At 32.8% G+C, this 27,498-nt stretch overlaps 1 protein-coding gene and 1 pseudogene across 5 annotated transcripts in view; both read right to left on the bottom strand.

The window, feature by feature from the left end:
- The window catches only part of CCDC18 (coiled-coil domain containing 18), a 156,473-nt gene that overhangs the window by 87,772 nt on the left and 41,203 nt on the right, over positions 1 to 27,498 (bottom strand). For all 5 annotated transcript variants that reach the window (XR_895645.2, XM_023528117.1, XM_011355662.2 and 2 more), the window contains exons 15-21: positions 14,949 to 15,083; positions 14,704 to 14,781; positions 10,104 to 10,220; positions 5,857 to 6,024; positions 2,942 to 3,084; positions 1,184 to 1,347; positions 752 to 965 (exon numbers count right to left, since the gene is read on the bottom strand). Coding sequence is in view for 4 of the 5 variants with exons in the window: in XM_023528117.1 (XP_023383885.1) it covers positions 752 to 965; positions 1,184 to 1,347; positions 2,942 to 3,084; positions 5,857 to 6,024; positions 10,104 to 10,220; positions 14,704 to 14,781; positions 14,949 to 15,083 (1,019 nt within the window). In the remaining variant the exon portion in view is untranslated. The remainder of the gene's footprint in view (positions 1 to 751; positions 966 to 1,183; positions 1,348 to 2,941; positions 3,085 to 5,856; positions 6,025 to 10,103; positions 10,221 to 14,703; positions 14,782 to 14,948; positions 15,084 to 27,498) is intronic.
- LOC111736909 lies at positions 5,612 to 5,730 on the bottom strand (annotated as a pseudogene).

Raw genomic sequence — 27,498 nt, 5'->3', positions numbered from 1 at the left:
CCCTACAATGAACATGAGATACATCTAGGTCATCTTGCTGTTCTCTTTCCTGTTCTTTTAGTCCACATTTCACATCCTGGTTTATAATTCTGTTTTCCTCTTCGGAATCTATTTCCTATACTTTAGATCTGTTCTGGTTCTCCATTCCCACTCACCACAGATGTATGCTAGAACAGCATCTTATGCTATAGCTGCTAATTTAAGAACCTGGATTTTAGAGTCGGACAGACTTGTGTTTAATTCCCTTCTCTGGACTCTCTATCTGACTTTGGGCATTTTACTTAATTTTCTCAAGCCTCAGTTTTTTCAAGTGTAAAAAGGTAATTATATGTATCTGACAGATTTCTTGTAAAGAAATGAGTAAGATCATTCATGAATTCCCTGGCATAGTCCTGGCATAAGATAAAGGCTTAATAAAAACAATAATATTGTTATTATTAATATTATTTTGCTATTAACCACTGCCATATGCTGGTCCAATCATTTTTTACCACTATAGAATATAGGAGTAGGCCAGTGTTAAATAGTCCAAAGACCAAGGATAGAATATTAGCTAACAGCATTTGTTGAATTAGTTAAGATGGAGCATAGCATAGGCTGACAAGGAAGAGCCACAGTGAGCCACAGTGAACCAGTTGAAAAGTTTGGACATCTAGAATTCAACAACAAACTTTACTGTATGACCCAAGGATTCAGAATAATAAAGTGAAATACCTGTAATTGTAATATCATTTCTTAGTATTTAACTCACCTAAGTTCAGCTGTGAGATCCTTTATAGTTGTGTATTTTTCCTCTAATGATAATTGAGCCTTCTGCAGTACGTCTCTCAATTCTTGGAGTTGTCTTAAAGTACTTTTTAATTCTCCATGAGCATTTTGTAGTTCAGTCTCTACTACCTCTTGTTTCTGCAAGGCTTCTGTTAGTTCGGCTTCTGTGTGGTGCTGTAACTTTTCTAACTCCTTCACTGTTAAGAAAATAATTTTAGAACTACCTAGAAACTATTTATTATTAAGAACTTTGTAAATAATTAAAATTAAGAATATTCAATTTTATTCATCTACCAGAGGCAAAATACTGACCGCTCATTGTTTCTTTGAACCCTATCATCCCAAATTCTTACTTTAATCCACTTCTTTAAATACAAATATGCAGGCAGCAAAGCTCAGCTAACCTGTTGCTTACCAGCATTTGTTTTCTTATCTAATTCTGTCCTTGTCTGTTCTAAGATCATGTCCAATTGAGAAAGATGCATTGCTTTATTTTCACCATCTCGTTTTAGGTGCATTACTTCTTTTTCCATTTTAGACAGCTCTTCTTTGTACTGATCCATCTCAAGTTTTACTTGCCTAATTAAAAACAAAAAATAAGAAATAAATGATAATTTGGAAACTTAAAAACCAACTGACTTGTCTCTGACTAAACAAAGATTTCGAGTTACATGAGGACAAATATCAGCAAAATGTCTAGTCAGAATGAGGTGATAATATAGGGGTAGATGCATAATATTGACATTATGTTGAAATATTGAAGATATTATAAATGACAAGATCTAGGGTAAATCATACAAGTGGCTAAGGTATGATAGAGATCAGGATCATTAGCGAAGAATTTTTAAAAATGAGAGGATCAGTTAGATAGATATATATTGAAATCTCCAAGAATAATGACAGGAGTGGTGTTAGAGAGAGAGCAGGTGGACTGTAGGTGTCAGCAACAGTGAAGAATGATATGATCAGATGACACGAGGTTCATGATACTATTCTACATCTTGACACTGGTATAAGAACTGTGGGGAAAAGTTTTACTTTAGAGGGCTGCAGGGAAAAAAGCAATGTCTTCAGGGGAGAGTCATATTTCTACTACAACAGGAGAAAAGAAGTAGAGAATATAGGGGATGCCTCTCAAGATGAACTGTGAATTCCAGAAGACACAGCGGAGATCTTTTAGAAGGTGCGATGAAGTGGGAAAAGGGAAAAAAATAGTGGAGAGGTCAGTATGAGAGATAAGGGTTGACCTGGAAATCGCAGTGTCTTGTGGTGTTTTGCATAACAAGGATCAAGTTATAATGTGATTAAAAACCTTTGAGAAATTAAGGTATACACTGGTGGTGAGGCTGTGTTAATGGACAGACATCTGTCAGTGAAAAAAGGTCTGAAGAATAATGGTCTTGGTCTTAAACATAGGACACCTTCTTGATCCTGTTGAGACTGTCAAAGACAAGTAGGGAAGCAAGTTGCTGTTTAAAGCACAAAGGCCTTACCTTTAACCCTGTCAGTCGGGGACAGCCTGAGGACTTGTGGTTTTAGTTCAAGTGCCTAAGTTAACTCTTCCATTGGTAGAATGGTGGGCTAATTATAAGTGTATTATTAATTATGTTAATTCTTGTTGACAAAGTAGAAGTATGGAAGCTGGGTATAGCTTTCAGCTCATAGGTCCCTTTCTTAACTAATTAACTATTGAGGCCTAGGCCCAGCCCAGCCAAATTAAATCAGAATCTTTAGAGGTGGGACCCAGGTATCAGTACTTTTTAAAGCTAATGTTCAGTCAAGGTCAGCCAAGGTTAAGAACCACTGCTTTATTCTATTAAGTTACTCCCTCACATAAATAGACCACATTCCTCTGTGAGTACATCTTTACCTGTAACTTTTAATATTATTCACAATTTAATTTACCACAACAGTTGCTAAGTGCCTATGAGGTATAAGGAATTATGCTAATTGTTGTGGGAGGATCCTTAAAATAAACTAAATATTATTTTGGTCTTCAGGAACTTACAGTAGGAGGGTATGGGGAAGGTATAAACAAACATTACAGGAATACAGACTGTAGAGAAATTAATTGCTCAAGCAAAAGCTTCACTGAACATTAGTGGATATTGAAACTCAGATACTACTGATGCTGAAACAGAAAGATAAATAAAAACTAACATAGTCATTTTACCTGGAAGTACCAGTAAGCTCAATAACTTTCTGCCTTTTTAAATCTGCTTCATGTGTGGCTGCTTCACATTTCTCCTCCATTTTTCTCAACTTTTCAGCTGAATTTTCCCTTTGTTTTTGAAGCTCTTGTTCCAGTTTTGATACCTTGTAAAGTTTTCAGTAAGTATTTTAAATTCAGTCACAGCTCAACATTCTTCAGAAGAAAAATATTTATATAAATTTGCAGCCTAGCCTATTATTCGGTTTCAAGATGTATTACAAAAATCAAAGTATACACCAGGAAGTATAGCAAATCCTTGAATAATGTCATTTCATTCTACGTTGTTTCATTAATAACATTGATGAGGTACATAGGAACTTAACTTTTGTTTATATCAATTAGCCTATGGTAAAATTGGTTTTGTTATACATCATTTTGCTATAAGTCACATAACTTACTGATGACATTAAATAAGGACTCACTGTAATGTTCTGAAGTACAAAAGCAAAACTATTTGCATTTTTTAATAATACAGCTATTTCATTCATATACCTATTTATACAAGTGGCCACATCATAACACTAAAATAGAACTTGTAAGAATTAAACAAAATAATGGTAAATTTCCTTTTCATTATCCCCATTTGAAATGTTCTTTCTTCTACTGTCAAACTATGTTCCTTTCCTTCTTCATAAATTGGCTCATGTAGTGGATTCCTTCCTAGATTCCCATCTGCCTTCGAACATTACATCTTGCATTTCCTCGCAACATAACTTGCATTTGCTCCCATTCATTCTTCCTTCTACTCTACTACAGTGAAAGAGGCTTTTTCCTCCTATACAAATCAAATTGCTTCACAGGTGTTTTGGATTCAATTCCCATCTACTTTCTCAGGAACTTTATACAATTAAGTATCTCTACTCTCTGCTGCATGTTTAATCTCGCTTTCTTCTGGTGGCTTTAAATTAGCATTTAAACATATTCTGTTCAAGACCTTTCCATCATAAAAAATTTTCCTTCATTCTTCCATCGCCTTCCAATTACTACCTTTTCTTTCTTCCTCTGCATAACCCAGCTTTTCAGAATTTGTACCATTTTCTCACTTCTCATTCATTCCTCAACCCGTAGCAATCTGGCCATTTTACAGAAACTTCACCATGTCATCAATGACCTCCATGTTGCTAATTTCAATGAATATTTCTCGACCCTGAATTTACTTGACATTCATTGCATCAGCCCATGATACCAACTATCATTCCTTACTCCATGAAATACTTACTTTGGCTTCCATGTACCACATCCCTCAGAAATCTTTCCAAGTCAATCCTCTCACTCTTCATTCTATATTCTCTCTCTAGTTAATCTTAGCCATTCTGTGTTTTCAATAAACATTTACATGATTGTGAACTCAAAGTTAATCTCTGGCTAATGACTTTAATATCATCCTTGCTCTACTACAACCTCTCATTGAAGAACTAAATACAGATTATAAATCATTGATATCCACACTTCTGATTCAAGTTCCAGGAGTAAAATTAAAATAGTACCCAGGTAAAAAGGGAAGGAAACTATGAAAAACCTACCCACTCTGTGCTTAATTCAATATAGCACACTCATAAGCAGAAAGAATCCAAAGATGAGTAATAATATGAAAGAATCCATTACAGAACCTATGCAAGGTAGAACAAATGAAAACTAGAAAATATTTGCTAAAAAAATTTACTCCAAATACTGAAAAAAATTTTAGATATAAATTCCTTTAGACCCTCAAAGAAGTTAAAAAGAACACAAAAATCTCTTAAAATAAAGATCATGAAAAAATAGTCACCAAATGAAAAATACAAATAAATTGGTAGATTTAACAGAATTAAACTGTAAGACCATTATAGAAAAGAAAACAACTCCAGAAGGAACAAGAATTATAATCATTCTTGCAGAACCCAGAGTCAATGACAAGAGATTTAGGAAGTGAGAGTCTTCACACAGATGAGATGAAGGAATGCTTTGAGATAAAGCTGTACAGCATGCATATCAAGCAATATATCTAGACTTTAACAAAAGGGATGGAGAGTTTCAGGAGTGATGTCTCTAAAAAAGAAAATACATAATACCTGCCTGATATGTTTAAATGTATTGAGAGGAAATTCTTTAGTTCCATTGGAGAGGCTGAGGATGAATTCAGAGAACATAGATAAAAAGTCAAACAAATGACATAAAAGTGAGGTGAAGAGTACAGGAAACCATCATTTCCTTATTTAGAAGTTTCTATAAAGTTTGAAAAGAGAACGAAATATGTAAAATATCTGTCTGAAGAATTCAATGAATTTGGTAATAAATGAAAGAAAAGACTACATTCTAGTATAAATTTTCCTAGACTCTTTCTTTGGAATAATAACATTTTTAGAAATAAGTAGTATCCTTTGGGATTTTTCTTTTAGTGCATTGCTTTGGCATTTCTTTAAGGATTGTCACACATGTCCTGTTCCAAAAAAGAAGAAAATGAAAGGTATAATGATTCAGATAAGTATTATATTCAAGTCCAAGAAGAAAGGAGAGATTGAATAAAGAAGTCTAAATTATAACTAAGTTGTATGAAACGACAAAAATGTGCCCAAGATATTCCATGATCACATTACACAGGAATAGAACTTTATTCATTTTACAATGTCAATATAGAATTTTTTTTTTTAAAGCCTATAGCACCTGGTATTCCTAGGTGGTCTCCCATCCAAATACTAACCAGGCCTGACCCTGCTTAGCTTCCAAGATCCGATGAGATCAGGCATGTTCAGGGTGGCAGGGCCGTAGACTTAGAATATTTCTTATAATATGAAATCTTTGATGTGAAACAGCAATTTATATAACTAAAAATGCATTATCAATTGTAAAAATTTCTATTTCATACAAGTAAAATCATTTTGACCAATAATATATACCTGTTTTTCAAGTTTAGTTTGAATGTCTTCCAGCTCTCCATTTCTAATTGTCTCTTGTTGTAACATTTGCTGCTGCTGCTGAAGAGTATGCTGTAGAATAACATTTTGTTCAGTGGTCTCTTGAAAACTGTGATTTTTTATCTTGAGCTCTTTCTGTAAAGAATATACCTAACAAAAAAATATATATATGTAATATATATATGTATTTATCATTACAGTGACATGTTTCAAATAAAAAGCAATAAAATGTCAAAGCTACTTGCCTTATTAGATAATTATCCCCGCTTGTTATGTGGGACAATTGTATTCATGGCTATCGTTTATTTTGTAGAAGATCCATTTTTCTGATGAGATGTGTTAGAAGGGCCTGCTTATAGGGCTGGCTCTTGGCTTGTGTCTGGGAATGTGGATTTTGAAACATTCCCTAAGAGATGAGATTGTGTGGTCTGGCTAGGTCATTGAATCATGCTTTCCTTTTGGGAGTGTGGAATTTTGATACTTGTGGCTGTTCCTATATGACTAGCCCCCAGTAAAAAATCCTAATCTTTGAGTCATAAGAAGGCTTTCCTGGGCAGAAATATTGAAGACATGTTACCACATTTCACTGCTACAGAAAGGATCATGTTCTATGTGACCCCTCACAGAAGGAGGAAGAGAACATGGGAAGCCGTGATTTTTCCACATTCCATCTGATGTATCTTTTCCCCTTATAGGTAATAAAATATAGCCATGAAAGCACAGCCTAAGTGTTAAGTGCTATTTATTACATTATTGTTGCTATTATTCCAATTGTTTGTAAAATGATATCCTAGCAATGTATTCAATATTCATGCTCTAAAAACCACATAAAGAAATGACCATACCAACTGAGAAATTTCACTCATGTGCTCCAAATATCTAGGACTTGAATATGCTGGACTCCCAAATTGCATTAAAAGTAGAATATTACTGACAAAAGAAGAGATGAAATACTGCCATTTGCAACAACATGGATGGACCTTGAAATAATCATACTAAGTAAAATAAGCCAGACAGAAAAAGTTGAAAATCACATGATATCACTTATATGTGGGATATAAACCTAAAAGCAACAAATGAACAGGACAAACAAACAGAGACTCATGGACATGGACAATGGATTAGTTGTTACCAGAGGGTAAGGAGGAGAGGGAGGGGGAGGGAGGAAGTAGATGGGGGAAAATTTATATCGTTTCTTCAATTAAATAAATAAATAAATATCTTTAAAGTTATCTAGGAATACCTATTAAAAAGGGAAAAAAAATGCTCTTTTTCCTAGTAATCTGAAGCTTAAAAATCTGCCAAAAGAGATTATTTTAAAAATTGTATAAACAGTGCAGATAATTTAATGCAAATTTTATTATATTCTTCACCTGCTCCCAATCTGATTTAAGATGATACAACATTTGCATTTAAAACCACAATGCAAAAGACAGTAGCAAATATAAAATTTCACAACATGAAATAAAAGGGAAAAAAAACAGAATTACATTTCACGAATGTAATTATGAAAAACATGCAGGCAAATAAGAAAGTGAAAACTTAAGTATTAGAGAGTGAATTGTAAGTAAGTTAGAAATGCAAGCCCTTTTATTTTGCTGAATTATTAGCTCAACTGTTATTTTTACATTATATTTGCTACTAAGTTATTATATCAGAGAATAAAGTTTTCCTAAAGGATTCATTATTTTATAATCAAAGTCAAGAAGAAAGTAGAATTTACATTATAAAACTTACTTTACAATCAACTTTATCTAGTATTAATGTATAGCCAAAGGAAAAAATCTCTTATAATTATTACTTAAAACATAAAAGTATATTATGTATTTTATTTTATACATTGTATTAATATAAACATAAACTAGAAAATACAAATATAACTCAGAAAAGTTACTGATATGAAGGCAACTTCTCAAAATTTAAGTACATCAAATTTGAACAAATGCTTCATGCAGAAAATGTTTAGCCTTATTCACATCTATCTTATGTTTATTTTCTTCTATCATGTTGACAATGTAATTTTGCATGAACACAGACTTTTATCACTTTTTAAAGCATTTTAATGTGGAATTTAAATATTCTCAAAATAACTCAGGAACCCAAAGGCACTATTATTTTAATCATAAATGTATTTAACAACTGGAAAAGCATATTTTCCTGAGGTAAAACCTCTGAGAAATATTTATTAGCTTTTTGTGATGGATAATTAATGTGTAGTTCTGGGGCCGCTTACTTATTCAGCTAGTATCCATTGATTTAAAAGACTAAAACACTTTTATGACATCCTCTATTATTAACAGAATAGAGGCACTACGAATCCAATCAAATTTTCTGAAACTTGCTATATATGATGAAAATCTTACAACTCTGCTGTTAATTATATTAACTAACACTAGAAAGAATTTTCTGTGTAAGACATTATAATTTGCTCTGAAGACAAATAAACTAAAAGTAAAAAAAAAATATATGGATTGGTACCTAAAAAAAGATAAACAGTACTTGAATTTGTCTCCATTATTTCCTATGAATATAAATGAAGAAATGAAAGATGACCCTTCAAGTAAGCCAACGCACATGCAGTTGAGCTAATAATTCAATAAAATAAAATTTTTCTAATTTACTATTCTCTAGTATTCTCTATCACTTCTGATTTTTATTTTTTTTAATTTATTTTTTTAATTAAGTTCACTTCTGATTTTTAATTAGGTTTGAGCCTGATTTATATTTTCAGCTATTGTGGAAAAAGTTTTAAGTTCATTTTGGGTAAATGCCTGTTATTGCATCCTAGCCTCTTGATGCTGTTTCTAAGAATGCAAAGTCTAAAGTTCAACAAACTGTCCTATTACAAGCACTGTCTGCCTCTAGATTCCATTTATGCTAAGTCTATTCACACTGGAGTGTACTGAGGGCTATAGAATAAGTGCCTAAATAATATTTTTTTAAAAATTATGGTTAAAAAGAAAAGGACATTCCTACTTTAAAAAGTCAAATATCCACAGTTTAGGTGATTTAATTTCCGTATGTTGGACTAGAGAAATATACATGCCCATTTGTCAAAGATGCTATAAAAACCTTCATGAAGGGAAATAGAAATAAAAAGACAAGACCATATCAAATATAAAGATTTCTTTTTTTTAATCTCTAAAATTACTTAATTACATGATGCATCTAAATCTGGAATGCTGGTCAACTACACATTTGCTCTTAGACCTACTCTCCATTCCCCTTGCTCTGCTCTGTGTATTGCAGGAAATTGCCTTCTTGATAACACATAGATCTGGCAAAAGGGAGGGGCCAGTAGTAGCAGTTTTCTTCCTCTGCCAACCAGTTTCTACTAGACAGACTCTTTCTCTGTGGCCTTAGCTCCAAAATAGGCAGCCCTGCTACTGGATGATAGTCACATAAGCTTTTCCTGATGTTCCTCTATCCCTAGGGATAGTAGAGCGTTCCTGCTTATTATAATCTCCGAGTCACCTCAGCATGCTTTGTTTGGTTTTTTCACTCTTCCATCACCTGTGTATTTAATTCTCTGTTAAAAATTCCCTCCATTTTAATGATATAGAAGGGCTTCTGTTTTTCTGGTTGGACCTTTCTGATACATTCAAGGCAACTATTGTTGGGAACTATTTCTAAACATGAATTTAAAGTTTAAATACATATATTAAAAATCCTAACAAAGAAATAAAGGAATTCTTCACTAAGATTATCCCTTTCAGGAAATATTTAGTGAATACATATTATGCTGAAAACAAAGCAGTAGACACTGAGGATACAAAGATGAATAAGATAACCCAAAAAGTCTTTCAATTAGTATCTAAGAAACTAATCTCAATAAATAAAGTTGAACTTCTAATTCTCAATCCTTCAGATAACCAGAAGGAACAAAATCAAAATGAAAAAAATTTGAAGACTTTTATACCTCTAAATCTAAAACAATGTTCTAAGTATTAATCATCTATATTAGAATTACTCTGTGACATTAATAATAATTTAACTTTCTGATTTCCCTAAACATATAAAAGAATCAGAATTTTAAGGTGTCACATTTTGTTTTGAACTGAAATAATGTTTATTTTTAAAAGAATATAGAATTGGAATGTACATTTTAATGGAAAATTTTTTATATCAGCTACATGAAGATGTGCTTTTAAAGTATCTTGAAAATAAATAATACCTCAAAAAGAAATCACTTGAAATATATGCTATATATAAAGGAAATGTTAATTTACCTCTTCAGATTTCTTCTTTAGCTGTTTTTCAAACTTTTCCTTATTTCCTTCTAATTGATTCAAATGCAAGGCAAGTTCTTCCTTACAGATTTCCAATGCTGAATCCAACTGTCTGACCTAAGCAGGAAAAAAGTGAAAAAAGAAAAATCAACTAATATTAATGAGTGCTTATTATAAGCTCAATATTTTATATTTCTGTCCTAATGTTACCTATTGCTTCAAACAGTGTATATGCAGTCCAACTTAGGATATTAAATGCTGTAACAGAGCAGATTTATTTAGAAAACTAATTTTTCATCACGGACTAGAAAACCAGAGAATGGAGTCCTGAAGAATACATAGGACATCAACAGGTGAAGAAGGGCATTCCAGGAAGAGGGAGTATATTAAGAGTCAAGGCAGTATAAAAGGGAATGGTAAGAAGCTGGCAGGAGCTTAGGATAACAAGAGTATGAATTTGTAGGAAATGGGTATTTGGGAGATAAGACTGGAAAGACAGACAGGCCAATTGTCAAGAAATTGTAAGCCAAACACCCTATAATATTTACCTAAAAAGGTACTCAGTATTTAAGCCTACTCCTTATGTTTCCTTGATCAAGAAAAATAGTAAAGTGAGTACAAACTGGTGTATTGTGCTCTGATGCTATGGTATGAATAGTCTCAATATGCTGAAGTCACTAAGAAAAAATGTTTTTTCAGCTAAGGGTAAAAACTTAGGAGAAAGCTGCTTTTGCTTTGAAGTAGTGAAAATATTTTCAGAAAGGCAGCAATGTTACTTGGTTCAAGGGTTCATACAGCTGCAAATGCTTTACAGTACCTTAATATTAACGAGCAAATGAGCAATGAACAATCTAAATCAGTGAATTTTTTTCCCCAAAAAACTTAGTTCAAGGGACACAATTCACATAAATGCTCCATATCCCATCTGTTAATGTTAATAAGATTCTTGTTAATAAGAATTTTGCTCCTTTCTTTTCCTTGTTGAAATTTTGGGCTTCTCAAGAATTTTTTTTTTTTTCCTCTCAATGCTAAGAGCATTCTAGTTAAGTAGTGTTGGAAGTGTGAAAGAAATCTCAACAAGATTAGCAGAAGAGAAAAATGTTCCCTCTAGTAGATACTGTCCTACATCATAAAATAATCTTTACAATTCTTATTTCTAAAAAGAAAATCTTGAAAGACACACAGATTTCAAAAACTGTCCCTATAGCCTGTGACCATAACCATTAACAGGTAAAAAGGTTGTAATTTTGAATAATCATCTTTAATAGACTGTTGCTCTAGTAATAATTTTTAATTAACACTTGTTTTATGAAAGGTATAAAGACCTGCAAGTGTTCTTTCTTAAGCATGAGAATGAGCATTGGTACTTGTACCATCTTCCACATACAGAGAAAAAACGAAATCTATGATTGTCAGAATATCACAACCTGATAATTAGCAATGTAAAAACTCATTCAGGCAAGATTCATTACTAAATGAGAAAACCACTGGTTATAAGGTTGCTGAGGTGCAAGGCATTCATATGGTCTCCAAGAATTACCCCACATTTTATTAATTATAAAGGGAAAAAATGTGCCCTTAAAACAGTGAGATCTGGCAGTAACCACCTTAAATAAGGTATCAAGATTGGCAATGCCAATAATGGGATGGGCTGACATTATGTGCTTCCTGATGTGAAGCAGGAGGAGGAACACAGTATAATCTATATGGTGTTCTACGTAGACTTTTCAAAAGATTTAGTGTAATAAAGAATAGGAGACAGTGAGTTTAGGGGAATCTAAAGAACCAAATGAAACACATGAATTATAACTGAATCCTAGAATGAAGAAAGAAAAGGCACAAGCTAAACTAGTGTTTCTCAAGGTTTTAATGGGCATGCTCATCACCTGGACACTCCACTGAAATAAAGATTCTGATTCAGTAACAAGGCCAGGACTAGGGTGATGCAAGGAAGGTGCCTAGGTTTCCAATTTTAAAGAGGCACTCACTCTCAAGGTCATGCAAGTTCTGACCCTTCATTAGTATGTCTCTGAAAGTAAGCATGTCCTTAAATTTTGCCTCATTTCCTTCACCTTAAGTCTCACTTTTGTTTAGTAGGTCTGGGACGCAGCAGATATTCTGCGAGTCAAACAAGTTCATAGGTGATGCCAATGCTGCTAGACCACAGACAAGGCTATAGCAAAGCTATAAAAAACATTTTTTATAGCAAGGCTATAAAAAACATTTTTATATAAAGGCTATAAAAAACAAGGCTATAAAAAACATTTTTAAATAATTGGGAAAATTTCAGTATGGACTGTGTATTGAATGATGTTACTGAATTAATGTTGACTTTCTCTGGTGTGTAGAGGTGTTATGGTCATGTAGGAGAAAGTTTCTGTTCATAAGAGATGCAGGTTTAAGAAGTAAAGGTGTAAAGTGTTATGGCATCTGCAATCTTCTCTTAGGTGGTCTGACAAAAAAGCAGTGTGTAAGTGGGGGTGGGACCGGGTGGGTACACAGGCAAGTGTGCATGTGCATGTGTGTGCACAGAGAGATGAAGTGATTATAGCTAACAGACAGTGAATCTAGGTGAGGGGTATATATATATTCTCTACAATTCTTTCAATCTTCTGTAGGTTAAAATTTTTCAAGATAAAATTTAATTAAAAAATTAATTAATACTACTAATAAAAACCAAACATCTACTACTCTGTTAGATTTCTTATTTGAACAAAGAGTTTGAGAATCTGACTCTCATATAAATAAACATCATTTACTGTATACAAACCATTTACAAAAACATATGTATATGTATATGTTGCTCTGCCAAACCAAAACCAACTCAGGGACATAGTCTGGGGGCAACCAGGTAGGGATTCTAGGCTACCTTTCAAAAGCAGCTACACTCTTCCCTTTTGTTTATTTTTTTCCATTTATGACTTTCTTCAGGGAAAAATAATAATCTAGAGTAGAAAATAAAAATAAAAGAAAATAAATAAATAAAGTCTCTAAATCTAATAAGCCCCTTCTTGATTTTTGATAACAGGAGGTAACATATTTGCTCTAATTTACTGGTTTCTTATTATCTGTTTAGAATTTTCCTATCAATTTTCTAGCTCTCATTAAACTAGAAGCTATATCATACTTTTATAAGTGATATAACTTTAAACTAATCCTAATAACTCTCCTGCAGATAGAAAATTCATAATAATTTTTATGCAAAGAACAAATTAAAGCATGCAGAGGGACATGGCCAAAAGTCAGGAAAGAAAGGTGGTAATGATATAATCAAGAAAAGAGAACAAGATTACAAACTTCTATTTTGTTGCTACAAATATCCTATATGTTAAGAATAATTTGGTATAGCTTGAGTCATAGGAACTTTGCTTCTATATTTCTTCCTCATTTTGACTTTTTCCCCAATAACAACAAATTAATTAAAAGCACGTAGGGAATACAACCCAACACCATAATTCATTTTTTTTTGCTGATTTCCTTCCTGTCTCATATCTTGTTATTAACATATTAAAATAATTTACCAGGTGATTGGTTAGATGTGTTAGGTAGTTTAAGGAAAAAAGGGAGTTAAGTGCCAATATAAAAATTATCTCATGTCTACAACCTTTGCGCAGTAATGATTTTTTAATATTAATGATCTTACAGGTTATTTTTACATGAGGAAATAAACTGACATGGCATGAAATGTTAAAAGTTTTGGAGAATACTATAAGAAAGTTATGGATAAACATATTGTGTTTACATGGGTATACAGGGTCACAAAATGGTTTAAAAACAGAGTACTAGGCAAAAAGTACTAAATAGTATCAAAAATTTTTTAATCCTTTATATTTAAGCCATATATAACAGAATAAAGACAGCAGTATGTCTGGACCTATTTTTAACACTAAAAATGCAAAGGAGAAAGCATTGACTACATAGTAATTACTTATTAAACTTTGAGTAACTTAATATATGCTAACCATTTTATGTACCTCATTTATTTAATTCTCATAATGACCCTCTATGGTACTATCCTGTTATATATATTTTACAGATGAAGAAATGAAAGTTCAGAGAGCTTAAATAACCTAGCCAAGGTTACACTCAGTTCATAAACACTTTGAAGCCAGATCTAAAACCTAAGTCAATTTAGCTCCAAAGCCCATGCTTTTCATCATGAAGATATACTAGCTACAAATCTGTATTTTATCTGAATTTAACTCCTAATTAATCTTATAGCAGAACTGGTAAAAAGAAGCAAAATTGGACTGCTTATAGTTTCATCTCCCCTCATTTTCACTGTTAATCCTTTACTAGTACGGTTACCAAGTAGCTAATGTAAAAAAGTTTTTTTTATGTTAAAAAACAAATCTTTCTTTAGCAAAAAAAAAAAGTTTAGATAATCTACAAACTAGATTATAAACTATCAAATAATTAAGATCATAATTCACATTAAAGAAAATATACTTACAGAAATAAATTCATTGACCCAGGTAAAATCCTTACCTCTTAATTGATTTTTATGTAAGTAATTTTCACAATTTATAGAGAAAGGTAATAAAGCCAAAGAAATGTCTCCACTAAGAAAAAATAATTTTTTAAGTATTAGCATACTAGCCTTGATTGTTTCTTCAGACACCTGGATTTGTAATGCTTTCAAAGCTTCATCTTTCTTCATATTTTCCTTTTCCATTTCCTGAAAACATACAGATTGGCAAGCAAAAATATAAGTTCTAGTATAAATATTTTAGCATTACTAATGGGCTATTTAACAATTTGATTAAAGATAAAGATATGTTACAGAAACCTAATCTTAAAATATTAGTCAGCTTTTAAACAGGACTTTATTAAAGATGATTTTACCCCCTTGCTTTCTGTCAAGAGTCTGTCTAGTGATTCAAGATGATGCTGTTTGCATATTATGTCTTGCTGCAAGATGGACATAGTCTTCTCTTGCTCTTTAAATTGCTGGTCTTTCTTCTCTAGTTGAGATGCAAGCTAAACATAAAAAAAAGACTATTTATATAAAATTTAAAAATTTTTTCAACATTTTAAATATACAGAAATATAATACTCACATGTTAAGTTACCACATATTACATACATTTTTGCATTTTGCCAAATTTCCTTCAATTTCCCTCCTTGTAGAGAAGAAATGAGATCACATACCCATGTCTTATCCCCTTATTCCTTCATCAATACCATGCTGAAATTGTCCAGTATCATTCTCTGGTGTGCTTCATTCTTATATATGCTTTTTGTGCTTTTACTATATATGTAGAAACATGAACAATATGTAATACAGTTTTGTTTTAAAAATTCGATATCGACATTTCTGCAAGCTTTTTTTTCACTCAATATTGAATTAGACATTTATTCATGTAAATTTTCATGTATCCATATACAGATCTAGTTTGTTTACTTTTAAGACAATAGAGTATTCCATTGTAACAACAAACTACAGCTTGTCTATTCTTCTACTCAGGAACAATTAGGTATTCTGCTTTTTCACTATTATGACAATGTCACAATAACATCTTTGCATATGTCTCTTTATGTACATATGTTAAATTTCTTCAGAACAGACCAATTAGAAGTGGACTTACTGGTTGTAGAATATTTATATTTCCAACTTCATTAAGTATTTCTCTTCAAAGTGCATTACAATTTATATTTTCATAGAAATGTGTAAGATTCTCACTTCCCACAACTTCACCAACAACTGGTGTTATCAAACTCTCAAAAAACTCTTGTGAAGATAAATTATGAAGTTACTGATATGTGTATATGTATATATGTGCATATTATATACACACATGTACAAAAAATATATGTGATATATGTGACACAAATACTTATAAAAATGTGGTAGTAACAAGGTTAACTAGAAAATATTAAAATCGAGGAACTCTGAAATGAAAACTCAAGTGAAATCAAATAAAAATAATCAAATAACACATTAGAAATTAAAGAAATGGAAAAAAAAGATTGATGTGAACAGAGCCCTAGGGACCTGTTATACATCATCAAGCAGACCAACACGTACATCACTGGAATTCCAGAAGGAGAGGAGAGAAAAAAAGGAAAAAAGGGACAGAGAGAATATCTGAAATGATTGTAAATGTCCCAAATTTCACAAAAGATATGAATATAAACATCCAAGAATCTCAGTGAAATCCAAGTGAGATGAACTCAGAGACCCATACCAAGACACACAATAATCAAACTTTCAAAAGACAGAGAATCTTAAAAGCAACAAGAGATAAGCGTATCATCATTTACAAAGGATCCTCAGTAAGATTACAAGCAGATTTCTCGCCAGAAACTTTAAAGACCATAAGACAGTGGGCTGAAATATTCAGAAGGAAAAAAACTGTCTACCAAGAATCCCATATCCAGCAAAACTGTCAAAAGTGAGGAGGAAATTAATACAATCTCACATAAATAAAAGCTCAGGGAGTTTGTAACCACCAGAAATGCCCTGCCAGAAATGCTCAAGGGAGTTCTGCAAGGTGTAATGAAAGGACACTAGACAGTAATTTGAAGCTGCATGGAAAAATAAAAATCTCAATAAATACATGGGCAATTATAAAAGCTAGTATTATCCCAACAATAGTTTATAACTGTGCTTTTCATTTACTACATGAATTAAGATACTAATACAGTAAAAAATTTAAAAAAACCTGTTATTAGTGTAGAGTCTAATATTACTTTAACTTTGGTTTGTAGCTCCAAATCTTATTTTCTATGTAATTTAAGAGATTAATATATTTTAAAGAATTATTAGTTTATATTTTGGGGCACATATGCATAAAGATATAATTCTGCGACATGAATAACCCAAAAGGCTAGAAGTGGAGCTGTAAATAAACAGTTTTTATGTTATTGAAGTAAGCTGGTACAGATTCAAATTAGATTGTTATAACTTTAGGATAAATGTAATTTCCATAGTAATCACAAAGATAACAGCTATAGAATATACACAAAAAGAGATGAGAAAGGAATTTAAAATTTTCACCACACACAATCAACTGATAGCAACAAATGGCATCATGACAGAAGTTAAGTCTCTCCCTATTAGTAATTACTTTAAATATGAATTAAACTTTCCAATCAAAAGATTGGCAGAATGGATAAAAATACATAACTCAAATATATTTTGTCTACAGAGACTCATTTGAGATCCAAAGACACAAATGTGTTGAAAGTAAAAGAATGCAAAAGTTTTTCCACGCAAACAATAACCAAAAGAAAGCAGAGTTGGCTATACAAATATCAGACAAAATAGACTTCAAATCAAGGAAGGTTATAAGAGACAAAGAAGGATATTATAGGTTATTAATGGATTCAATAGAGCAATAAGATATAACTATTATAAACATTTACTAGCCTAATGAGATACCATCAAAATATAAGGCAAAAGTTGACAGAATTGATGAGAGAAACAGATGCTTCTACTACAATATTTGGAAACTTCAATATCCCACTCCTAATAATGAATAGAAAACTAGACAGAATATAGGTAAGGAACTAGACGACTTAATCAGCATAATGTACTAGACTTAAAAAGACAGAATTAAATCAAACGAAGTTTCTTCTCTGACTACAAGATGAAACTAGAAATCAAAAACAGAAGAAAACTTGGAAAATTCACAAAATTATAACAATTAACCAATACATTTTAAACCAATGAATCAAAAAATTCATAAGAAAAATTAGAAAATTCCTAGAGATAAAGACAAAAACATGACATCATATCTCATAGGACACAACAAAAGTGGTGACAAGAGGGAAATTTATAGCTACAAATGCTTACATTAAAAAATAAGATTGATCTCAAATCATTAACCTAACTTTACAACTTAAAAGAACTGGAAAAAGAACAAATTAAACCCAAAGCTAGTGGAAGAAAATTAAATAAAGATTATAGCAAAGATCCGTAATATAAAGAATAGAAAAACACAGCATATAGAATACAATATTAATGAAACCAACTGATAGTTATTTGAAAAAATAAAAATTGACAAATCTTTAGCAAGATGGACTTACAAACAAAAAAGAGCACTCAAATTACTAAAATCAGAAATGAAAATGAGGATATTACTAACAATTCTACAGAAACTTAAAAAAACCAGAGTACTATAAAAAATTGTTTGCCAACAAACTGGATAATCTAGATAAAATGGACAAATTCCTAAAAATACAAAACCTATAAAGACTAAATCATGAAGAAATAGATAATATGAATATACCTATAACTAGTAAGGAGATTGAATCAGTAATCAAAACTCTCCCAACCTGATGGCTTCACTGGTGAATTCCATCAAACATTTAAAGAAGAATTAATACTAATCCTTCTCAAACTTTTCAAAAACATGGAGGGGAGAACACTTCCTAAGTAATGCTGAGACCAGCATTAACCGGATACCAAAAACAGACAAAGACACTAAAAGAAAACTATAGACCAATATCCCTTATGAATATTGATGCAAAAACTCCCCAGCAAAATACTAACGATCCAAATTCAGGAGCATACTAAAAGGATAATACACCCTGACCAAGTGGAATTTATTCCTGGAATGCAAAGATGGTTCAACCTACAAAAATTGATCAATGTAATATGCCACATCAACACAACAAAGAGAAAACAACACATGATCATCTCAATTGATTCGGGAAAACATTTGACAAAATTAAATACCCTTTCATCACAAAAACATTCAACAAACTAGGAATAGGAGAAAACTACCTTAACATAATAAAAGCCATATATGAATAACTCACAGCTAACATACTCAACAGTGAAAGAAAAGCTTCTCCTCTAAGATCAAAAACAAGACAAGGATGTCACCTTTCACCACTTCTATTTAACATGTATTGGAATTCTAGCCAGAGCGATTATGCAAAAAAAAGAAAGAAAAGGCATCCAAATTGGAAAGTAAAATGATCTCTGTTTGGAGATAATACGAGTTTATATATATAAAACCCTAAGTATTTAACACAAAAATATTAGGATAAGTGAACACAGAAAAGTAGCAGGATCCAATTCAACATACAAAGATAGGCTACATTCCTACATGAAAAATGAATAATCTGCAAAGGAAATTACAAAAACAATTACAGTTACAATAGCACCAAAAAGAATAAAATACATAGGAATTAACCGAGTAGGTGAAAGACTTGTACAATGAAAATTACAAAAACACTGCTGAAAGAAATTATAGACATAAATAAATAGAAACACATCCCATGTTCACGACTGGAAGACTTAATGTCGTTAAAGTGTCCATATTACCTAAAGTAATCTACAGATGGTGCCATCCCTACCAAAATCCCAATGATTTTTTTTGTATCAAAAAACCCAGCCTAAAATTCATATGCAATCTCAAGGGACCCCAAATAGCCAAAACAATCTTGAAATGGAACAAAACCGAAGGACTCCCCTTTCCTGATTTCAAATCATACTCCAAATCATACAGTAATCAAGAGTGTGGTGTTGGCATAAAGATAGAAATATAGAACAATGGAATAGAGAGCCCAGAAATAAATTCTTGCATATATGGTCAAATGATTTTTGACAAGGGTGCCAAGACCATTCAATGGGGGAAATAAAAGAGTCTTTTCAAGAAATAGTTCTGAGAATACTGGACAGCCACATGTAAAAATAATGAAGTCGGACCCTTACCTAGCACCATATAAAAAAATTAACTCAAAATGAATCACAGACCAAAATGTAAGAAAATTATAAAACTCTTGGAAACACAGAACAAATGCTTCACAACATTGGATTTGGGAATGATTTCTTAGATATGATACCAAAGGCATAGGACAAAAGAAAAATATAGACAAATTAGACTTCATGAAAATTTTAAAATTTTGTGCATCCAGAAACACTTTAAATAGAGTGAAAAGGCAACTCAAAGAATGGGAGACCATACTTGCAAATCATATATCTGAAAAGGGATTAATATACAGAATATGTGCTAAAACGCAACAACAAAAACTAACAACTCAATTAAAAGTGGGCAAAAATCTTGATTAGACATTTTCCAAAGATACATGTATGGCCAACAAGCACATGAAAATAATCTCAAGATCACTGATCATTAGGGAAATGCAAATCAAAACTACAATGAGATGCCACCTCACACTTATTAGATGGCTACTATCAAAGAAACAGAAAACGTGTTTGCGAGGATGTGGAGAAATTGGAATACTTGTGCTCTGATGGGAATGTGAAATGGTATAGCAGCTGTGGAAAACAGTACGGTGGTTCCTCAAAAAATTAAAAACAGAATTATCGTACAATCAGAAATTTCACTTCTGGATATATACTCAAAAGAACTGAAAGCAGGGTCTCAAATAGATTATTTGTACATCCTCGTGATCATAGCAGCATTATTCACAATAGTTAAAATGTGGAAGCAAACCAAGGGTCCATCATCTGATGAACAAGTAAGCTAAATGTGATATATACATACAATATAGTATTACTCAGCCTTATAAAGGAAAAGAATCCTGCAACATGTTACATGAATGAACCTAGAGGACATTACGCTAAGTGATATAAACTGGTCACAAAAAAGACAAATACTGTATGATTCTACTTTATGTGTGGTAAAGTAATCAAAATCATAGGAAGAGAAAGTAGAATGGTGACTGCTAGAAGCTAGGGGAGGGGAGAATGGGGAATTATTGTTTCATTGGTATAGTTTCAGTTCTACAAGATGAAGTGATGAGGATGAATGGTGGTGATGGTTACACAATATGAATGTATTTAATACCACTGAGCTATACACTCAATAATGATTAAGATGATAAATTTTGTTATATGTATTTTCCAAAAGTAAGGCAAAGAAGGTTAAATAACTTTAGGACTTTTTCTTAAAACACGAATATATTGAAATAAATGTCATTAGTAAACAAGATTGTATAATGTAATAACTATAGACTTTTGGGTAAGTTGACTTATTAATTATCCGGGAGACCTTTTGATAGACCTATCATGCCAATTCTCAGCAGCAGTTCAATATTTGAGATGCTGAATATACTATCTTCCTAGAACTTCTGCTACTCTCAGATTAATCCCTAAAAAATTTATCAGGAATAAAACTCTTCATCTGAAAAATACTTTTTAACTTCTGAATCCACAGTTCTACTTTTGAGAATCTAATATAAAATAATATTCTCAAATATGGAAAGTAGCTTTACAATAATGTTTATTAAAATTAATTATAATTCTTCAAGAGAAAATAACTCAAAATGCAACCATTCTGTGAAATGAAGCTGTTAAAAATGTTGTTTATGTATATGTTTGTATATATGCATATTGTATACATGTAAGTATGCAAAGATGCAGAGAAACTGATCTAGAAAATATAAATAAAAATTCTAACAATAAATCGAGGTGATAGGCTTTTAAAAAGTTAGTTTATATTCATATTTTTGGTGTATAGTTCTGAGTTTTTTAACACACACAAATTCATGAAACTCTCTCCACATGATACAGAACAGCTCTTTCACCCTCAAAGTTCCTCATGTTAATCCTTTATAGTAAAATTCTCCATCTTCCCCAACACCTGGCAACCAATGAACTGCTCTCCATCCTATAGCTTTTAACTTTTTGAGAATGTCACAGAAATGGAATTGTATAGTATACAATTCGAAATTGGCTTCTTCCATGCAGCATAAGGCCTTGGATTTCACCCGTTTTTGCCTATATCAGATTGTTCCTTGTTATTACTGAGTAGTATTCCATTATATTGAGATATCATAATTTATCCATTCACTTATTCTTTCTCTCTCTCTCTCTCCTTCCTCCCTCCCCTACCTACTTTCTCAATAGGAATGCAGGGGTATTTCATTTTGCTTTTAATCTGCATTTCTCTAACAACTAATCATCTTCCACATATTACCATATGTTTATTTGCTATCAATATGTCAATATGTCTATTCAAATCTTTTGCCCATTAAAAAAATGAGTTGTTTTCTTATTGATGAGTTTTGAGAGTTCTTTATATGTGCTACATACAAGTTCTTTGTTGGATATGTGATTTATAAATATTTACAAATATATTCTCCCAGTCTGTAGCTTGTCTTTTCATTTTCTTAATAGCTTCTTTTAATAGTTTAAAAGAAACTAAAAGTTTTAATAGTTTATGAGATTCGGCAGAAACATGGCAGAGTGAGAGACATCCCTAGATCTCTCCCATTGAAACAACAATAAGCAGAACATCTAAAACTCAACAAAGAACACCAAAACTGCACATCAGCAAGTCTGAGCAAGGGATCTGCGCATAAGAGTTACCACAGATCAGAACCCGGGTGTTGGGTGGTGGACTGGGAGTAATAAAGAAGTTGCCTCTCACAGCCACAGGAGCACCCTATAGGAGGACGGAGAGGGGTGAAGGCGCAGCAACTTTCCTGAACAACCCTGCCTGGAAGTGCCACGGTTTGTACACAGCTGACTGGAGGGCCCAGTCATCAGGGCAGAAAGCGGAGAAGCAGGGTGGGACAGCAGAGAAACAACAGCTTATTTTTACCAGTTCCCAATCTCCAACCCAGAGGGCCCCTCCCAGCATACCCTCTGAGAAGGATCACTGCGGAGCCCCAGGGGAATCTGAGCAAATGTTACCGAAACTGCTAGAGATCCAAGAGGCTTAGACATCATCTACTGGAAATGAAAAGAAGAGCGCCTTCTTTGCAGCAGGCTGAAGAGAGATCTTTATTTAATAAATCTTTCTGGAAAAACAACAGAATACATTTCTATTAATGCCCAGGAGGAGAAATAGTCCACTAAACACCATGAACAAACAAGGTGACAAAGCATCTCAGAAAGAAAGAGAAAAATCTCCAGAAAATAAGTTTACGGACAGAAATATGCAACTTAAATGACAGAGACTTCAGGATGGTACTTCTGACAAAACTCAATGAGATTCAAAACAAATCATATCAACAATTTCAGGAATTAAAAAAACAACTAGATGAGCAGACCAAGGAGACTGAAACTCTCAAGAAGAACAGAAGAGATATTTTGGAGACGAAGAACACACTGTAAGAGTTGAAAAATGAAATAGCAAGCCTGGGAAATAGAGTCGACCAAATGGAGGAAAGGATCAGTGATATCAGAGACAGAAATCTAGAAATACATCAGAAGGAAGAAGAGAGAAACCAAAGAATGAAAAATAATTAAAGAGAAATACAAGAACTAGCTGATACCATCGGGAGAGGAAACATAAGCACAGGCATTACCAAAGGCGAGGAAAAGGAGCAGGGACTAGAAAACATTTTCAGACAAATAGTGGATGAGAATTTCCCAATTCTAAAGAATGAGTTGGAGCTTGGAATTCAAGAAGTTAATAAAACACCGAATTATCTCAACCCCAAAAGGCCTTCACCAAGACATATTGTATTAAAGTTACCAAAAATCAACGACAAAGATAGAATTCTCAAGGCAGCCAGGGAGAAGAAAATGGCAACATATAAAGGAAAACCCATTAGATAATCATCAGATTTCTCAGCACAGACCTTACAAGCCAGAAAGGAATAGAACCAAATATTTAACTATTAAGTAAAAGGAACTACCAGCCTAGAATAATGTATCCAGCTAAGCTCTCCTTTAGATATGAAGGAGAATTCAAGACCTTTCCAGACATACAAAAATTGAGGGAATTCTCCACTACGAGGCCTGCTCTACAGGATATACTGAAAGGAGTCAGCTCACCTAAAATAAAATGACAAAAAGAATACATAATTAGGAGTACAGTGACTATCAGGCAAATAGAAACAGAGGAGTGTAACCCTTATTAAGAGCAGGGCATTATAGCTTAAATAATAAACAGCAAATTGTTATAACAAGATAGAAATGAACGTTCAGCTTACATAGGGAAAAACTGAGACAACAATGACTGTAAAGGGGAGGATTCAAAGATCCGGATTCACAAAGGGGAATGGAAATAAGGCACATGCAAAAGAAAAGGGATGAATGTATATATATAAATATCCTTACATATTCGTAATGGTAACTACACACCAAAGATTCAGAACTGAAATATATAACATGAAACAAGAAGAATCAGAGGTAAAACCCACAAAAGCCAACCAAAATGAAGAAAACAGAAACACAAGGACAAGGAAGCAATGGAAACACCAAGCTACCAGAAAGAAAAGATAAAATGGCTATAAGAAGACCTCATGTTTCAATAATCATCCTAAATGTAAATGGACTGAATTCACCAATAAAAAGGCACAGTTGCAGAATGGATTAAAAAAACAAAACCCAACCATATGCTGCCTCTAGGAGACACATTTCAGCTCCAAAGACAAATATAGACTCAAAGTGAAAGTGTGGAAAATGATATTTCAAGCAAATGGCATTCAGAGAAAAGCAAGAGTAGCAGTACAAACATCAGACGAAATAGGTTTCAAAACTAAAAAGGTAAAGAAAGATACTGAGGGATACTTCATAATGATAAAGGGAATCACGCATCAAGAAGAAATAACACTTATTAATATCTATGCTCCCAATCAGGGAGCCCCGAAATATGTAAAGCAAATACTAACAGAACTAAAGGGAGAAACAGACCAAAATACTATTTTAGGAGGGAACCGTAATACCCCACTGTCAGATATGGACAGATCATCCAAACAGAAAATCAATAAGGAAATAACGTCCTTAAATGACACATTAAACCAACTGGACATAATTGACATTTACAGAGCCTTCCATGCCAAAGCAGCTGCTTATACATTCTTCTCTAGTGCACATGGAACATTCTCAAGAATCGACCACATACTGGGACACAGAGATAGCCTTGACAAATATAAGAGGGTTGAAATCATACCAACTATATTCTCTGATCATAATACTTTGAAACTAGACATCAACTGCAAAAAGTAATCAAGAAGAACCACAAATACATGGAGATTAAACAACATGCTACTGAAGAATAACTGGGTCAGAGAAGAAATAAAAACAGAGATCAACAGATACATAGAAACAAATGATAATGATAGTACAACATATCGAAACTTTTGGGACACGGCAAAAGCGGTCATAAGGGGAAAGAAAGTTCATATCATTACAGGCCCACCTCCAAAAACAAGAATGAGCCCAAATAAACAACCTAACCCTTCATCTTAAAAAACTAGAAAAGGACGAAAAAATGAAGCCTAAAGTCAGCAGAAGGAAAGAAGTCATCAAAATTAGAGCAGAAATAAATGAAATTGAAAACAAAAGAACGATAGAAAAAATAAATGCAACAAGAGCTGGTTCTTTGAAAAAGTTAATAAAATTGACAAACTCCTGGCTAGATTCACTAAAGAAAAAAGAGAAAGGACACAAATAAACAAAATCAGGGATGAAAGAGGGAAAATTACTGATATCGCAGAAATACAAAGGATCATACAAGAATACTATGCAAAAGTATATAACACCATATTTAATAACCTAGAAGAAACAGATCAGTACTTAGAAAAATATAACCTTCCTAGACTGAATCAAGCAGATCTGGAAAATCTAAATAGACCGATTAGCAGTATGGATATTGAAACAATCATCAAAAACTTACCGAAAAGTAAAAGTCCAGGACCAGATGGCTTCACCAGTGAACTCTACCAAACATTCAAAGAAGATTTAATACCTATTCTCCTCAAACTCTTCCAAAAAACTGAAGAGGAGTCAATACGTCTCAACTCATTTATGAGGCCAATATCACTCTGATACCAAAACCTGGTAAAGAACACAAAGAAAGAAAACTACAGACCAATATCTCTCATAAACACATATGCAAAAATCCTAAATAAGATACTAGCGAACCGAATACAGCAATGTATTAAAAAGATTATACACCACGATCAAGTGGGCTTCATCCCAGTAGCTCAGGGATGGTTCAACATATGCAAATCGATTAATATGATACATCGCATAAACAAATTAAAAAGTAAGGATCATATGATTATATCAATACATGCAGAAAAAGCCTTCGACAAGATACAGCATCCATTTAGGATCAAAACACTTCACAAAATTGGTATAGAAGGAAAGTACCTTAACATAATAAAGGCCATCTATGACAAACCCTCAGCCAACATTATACTTAATGGTGAAAAACTGAAAACCTTCTCTCTAAGATCAGGAACAAGGCAAGACTGTCCACTATCGCCACTCTTATTCAGTATAACATCGGAGGTCCTAGCAAGTGCAATCAGACAAGAGAAAGATATAAAAGGCATCCAAATAGAAAATGAAGTCAAACTGTCACTATCTGCAGATGACATGATCCTCTATATAGAAAACCCTAAAGACTCCACAAGAACACCACTAGAAACAATAAGCAAAAACAGTAAAGTATCTGGATACAAAATCAATGTTCAAAAATCCATAGCGTTCCTATACTCTAACAACAAAGTGTCAGAAAAAGTTGAAAAAAAATTTCTATTGCAATTGCAACAAAAAGAATAAAATACCTAGGAATAAATCTAACAAAACATATGAAGGCCCTATACACTGAAAACTACAAGATCCTATTAAAAGAAATCAAAGAAAATACAAAGAAATGGAAAGATATTACATGTTCTTGGGTTAGAAGAATCAACATAGTTAAAATGACAATATTACCTAAAGCATTGTACAGATTTAATGCAATCCCCATCAAAATCCCATCAGCATTTTTAAAGAAACAGAACAAAAACTCATCAGATTTGTATGGAAACACAAAAGACCCCAAACAGCCAAAGTCATCCTAAGAAAAAAGAACAAAGTTGGAGGCATCCCTCTGCCTGACTTCAAATTATACTACAAAGCGACAATAATCAAAACAGCATGATATTGGCAGGAAAACAGACACATGGACCAGTGGGACAGAATGGAGAGTCCAGAAGTGAACCCATGTTTATATGGGCAAATAATTTTTGACAGAAAAGCCAAAAACATACAGTGAAGAAAGGAAAGCCACTTCAATAAATAGTGCTGGAAAAACTGGAAAGCCAACTGCAAAAGAATGAACCTAGACTGTTGTCTATCACCACACACCAAAATTAACTCAAAATCGATTAAGGACCTGAATATAAGACCTGAAACAATAAAATACATAGAAGAAAACATAGGAACTAAACTCAAGGACCTTGGACTTAAAGATTTTATGAATTTGACCTCAAAGACAAGGGAAGTAAAAGCACAAATAAATGAATGAGACTATATCAAACTAAAAAGCTTCTGCTCAGCAAAAGAAACCGTCAACAAGGTAAAGAGACAATCATCTGAGTGGGAAAATATATTTGCAAGCAATGCCTCCGATAAGTGCCTAATACCCAAAAATACAAAGAACTCATATGACTCAATAACAACGAAAAACCAAATGATCCAATCAAAAACTGGGCAGAGGACCTGAACAGACACTTCTCCCTAGAGGAC

This window comes from Pteropus vampyrus, unplaced genomic scaffold (assembly GCF_000151845.1).
Source record: "Pteropus vampyrus isolate Shadow unplaced genomic scaffold, Pvam_2.0 Scaffold22, whole genome shotgun sequence".
Classification (NCBI taxonomy): domain Eukaryota; kingdom Metazoa; phylum Chordata; class Mammalia; order Chiroptera; family Pteropodidae; genus Pteropus; species Pteropus vampyrus.
Note: the sequence above shows the minus strand (reverse complement) of the source record. Positions and strands in the feature narration are given on the sequence as shown.